The sequence below is a fragment of the Nematolebias whitei genome, chromosome 2 (genome assembly GCF_014905685.2).
Source record: "Nematolebias whitei isolate Nwh7 chromosome 2, NemWhi1, whole genome shotgun sequence".
NCBI classification, from domain to species: Eukaryota; Metazoa; Chordata; class Actinopteri; order Cyprinodontiformes; family Rivulidae; genus Nematolebias; species Nematolebias whitei.
Window position 1 is genome coordinate 41,064,121 of NC_056499.1, and position 3,329 is coordinate 41,067,449.

At 39.1% G+C, this 3,329-nt stretch overlaps 1 protein-coding gene across 1 annotated transcript in view; it reads right to left on the bottom strand.

Annotated features, from left to right (window-relative positions):
• Positions 1 to 648: 648 nt before the first annotated feature.
• The window catches only part of luzp2 (leucine zipper protein 2), a 273,258-nt gene continuing 270,577 nt past the window's right edge, over positions 649 to 3,329 (bottom strand). Inside the window, exon 11 of the mRNA XM_037691960.1 lies at positions 649 to 1,072. Coding sequence (XP_037547888.1) covers positions 965 to 1,072 — 108 coding nt within the window. The 3' untranslated portion in view covers positions 649 to 964. The remainder of the gene's footprint in view (positions 1,073 to 3,329) is intronic.

Below are 3,329 nucleotides of genomic sequence, written 5' to 3' on the forward strand. Positions count from 1 at the left end.
TGGAGTGATTCGTAGATATTTTAGAGTGCTACTCTATAGATCTTATAGATTTTTATACAAGTGTCTTCGCCTTTGTTGCAGTTGTCTCTTTAAACGTATGACAAGCAATCAACACTCAGACAACCTTAAATCTAACTGGAGCATTTTTGTCTGTAGTTTACAAACATGTTCACTCGTTTCCTTCCCACAAAGAACAATTTATTCTTCACACATTTACTGAAAATTACAGTTTATTGAAAGGGCACAGAAAGGTCAAATAACACAGATACATGTAGCTAGGAGTTACTACTCAGTGCATGGCACATTCTCAGGGAGACGACCCATTGTGAGTCTTTGGCTCTTTGCCTCAGGAGTGTTAAAGGCAGACAGAGTGCTGAAATATTAAATGTTGAACAGTTGGCCAGCCAACTTGAGCCTTTATATTTCAAAATGTGGAGTAAATTAACCTTGCTACTATGAGTGACAAACAATATTCTAAGTTGGGTAGTAGTAATAGTACTAGGTGGAGTACTTTTTATTTCTCAATTGATATACTTGTCACAGGAAACAGTGTTAAGACCTCACCAGTGGAAAGTTTTTTTTTTTTTTCTAAAAAGATCACATTTAGAAAGCAGTGTCCTTACTGATCAAAGTTCAAATAAGTAAACAACAAATGAACAATTATAAAACAAGTTACCAGTTCCATTGCTACCTTTGAAAAAAAAACAAAAAAAAAACTTCTAAACGCATGCCATTTTACTATGAAGTTTTCAGATGAAAGATTGAGTTTTGCTGACAGTCCCAGTGTCTCAGATTCTTTTAACAATGCCAGTATGCATGTGTCCCGTGGTGTGTGCATGTGTTCAAAAGTGAGTGTAAGGTAATGTGTGTGGGCGCACATTATTTTTTGTGGAAGTGCGCAAAGTGTGTGCTTAGAAACATCCTCCAGGCAATGCAGGCTGCTTTGCGATGACATGCCGTCTGCTCAGTCGTCTTTATGTGGCTTTGTCTTTCTGCTGCTGCTGTCCTCTGCGTCCCCACTGTCATGCGAGAGCGTTGTGCCAACATTTCCAGGCTGCTCTTGACTTGTTTGCTGTTGAGATTGGAAAAAGAAAGAAAAGTAAGGTTCATAATGAACAAGACAGAGACAGTCAGCATTTAACATTTGGTGGTTTATAACCGGAGGTGGAAGTGCTTCTTTGAGGCTGTTATAACCTGACATTAACAATGATTCTCAAGGTCGCATCTCACTGAGCTGCCACTGTTGGAAAATTAGTCTGTGAGTCAAAAATGTTGGAAAATTGTGAGAAAATACTGGAATTTTCAGCTGCTGTCTTGATGAACTCTTCTTGTTTTAGATCAAATGACCGTCGAGCCTCGTGGCTGCTTTTTGAGAGCCCAGTTTTTCAATAAAGTAACCTATATGTGGGCAGCTGTGGCTGAGTGGTTAGAGAAGTCGCTCTCCAATGCAAGAGTTGGGGGTTCGATTCCACCAGTAGTCACATGCCAAAGTGTCCCTGGGCAACACACTAAACCCACCATTGCCTCAGATGTGTTTCCCATCGGTGTACGAATTTGATAAAGCACTGATTATTCTTTGTATAGATCCAGTAGAGTGCTGTATGAATGAGTACATGAGGGCACAGATTGTAAAGAGCTTTGAGTATCTTGATAAGATAGAAAGGTGCTATATAAGTACAGTCCATTTATAATTTTATATTTGTACGGCTTTTAAGACTGTATTATTTTATTAGCTTTGCACGTGTAAAAATCCAGCTCTTGCACTCATGAGACGTGTTGCAGATACCTGAGGCTAAACTCAAATGGGTTCAAGATGCCCGTGATGACACTTTGTTTCAAGCTACACGCCTTTTTTCTTTTATCAAATCTCAAGCGACAACGCTGCATGTATACAACAAGATTGACCAGATCCCGAACAACTGAATGTGGGACAAAATGATTCTTAGTAGGGACAATGTGGGACACATCACCGATATTGTCATGCCATCATAACTTTTTATTTATTATAGATCTCACATTAGTTAATCAATCTCTGATTTCCCTGTTAGTTCACACCTATGACTCTTAAAAGTTTTAAGGATTTTTTCTTTACTACTGGACAACACAAAACCACAACCAGGTCTACACAAGTCCACACTTGCAGGCAGCAACCTTGGAGAGCACCTGGATGATCTCAACTGCTGCTACCTTGTCTGCCATCTTTGGGATTGGAAGGTGACTCTGAGCTCTGCATTTCTCATGTGAATCACTTTTACAGGGTCACTTCATGACGTCTTTCTCTCAATGGGAAATTGAAAATTAACTTCTTGTTTTTTTCAGAGAATAACCTTGTACTGACCTCCCCCATTTCCCAATCTTTGTAGCTACATTTTCATTTCTTTGGCATAGTTTCCATTATATTCTGCTTAAATAAAATCCCTTGGCTTGCCAGTTTTTTATTAGCATAGCGCCGTGCAGGATGGCCGTGATGTGGGGACACTGTAGCACACTGTGATTGACAGCTGACGCTGCTCTGCTGACGGTCTCTGCCGTTTTTCAGCAAAGGAGGCAGAGAGAGACAAAACTAGGGCATTACCTAATCACTGCAAAAAATAATATATGCATTGGTACCTTCAGGGTTACTTTAAATCCCACATGGGTCAGTCAGTCACACAAATAGATTAAACGTAAATGTTTGTTTGCGTTTGCATAAAATCAATGGCAGCTATGGATTTTAAATTATTACTGAAAACACTAAAACAAGTAGCTTTTCTTCAACTGTGATATTTCAATACACTGTCAAGTGTGCTTTCTTTTTAGTAGATATTATACATATTTAGTTTTGATATAAACTGGATATAAGTTTGAATTAGTTGTGCATCTTAGTTGTTTTGAATGGTCAGTTTTGATAAAGTCAGATCTGTTGATTATTGGCTAAACGTATGTGCATGAGCAGGTGCTTGTGACCTGAGAGGTGATGTGTGTGTGTGTGTGTGTGTGTGAAAAGAGGAGAGGAGAGAGTTTGATGGAACCTGAGGCCGACGCACTGTGAGAGAGCTCAGCATGGACAGGACGGACCCGTAAGGATGAGGTTCACAGAACAGGAAGATCTACACTCATGGAAAGTCCATTTTGTTAAAAATAGGTTAATCTTTTTTTGAAGTTAATAAAACTAGGCATAATCATTTTGCCTAAATTTTTATAACTCTCTGGGTCTCATTCTTTGTAAACTAATATATTATTGCAGCACACAGGTTTTGTAATTATTCCCCTTTCAGGTACACCTTCGTGGTATCTACCTTATCATTTATTGAACTCAAGCACCCCTCCATTCTGGTTCATAACTCCAA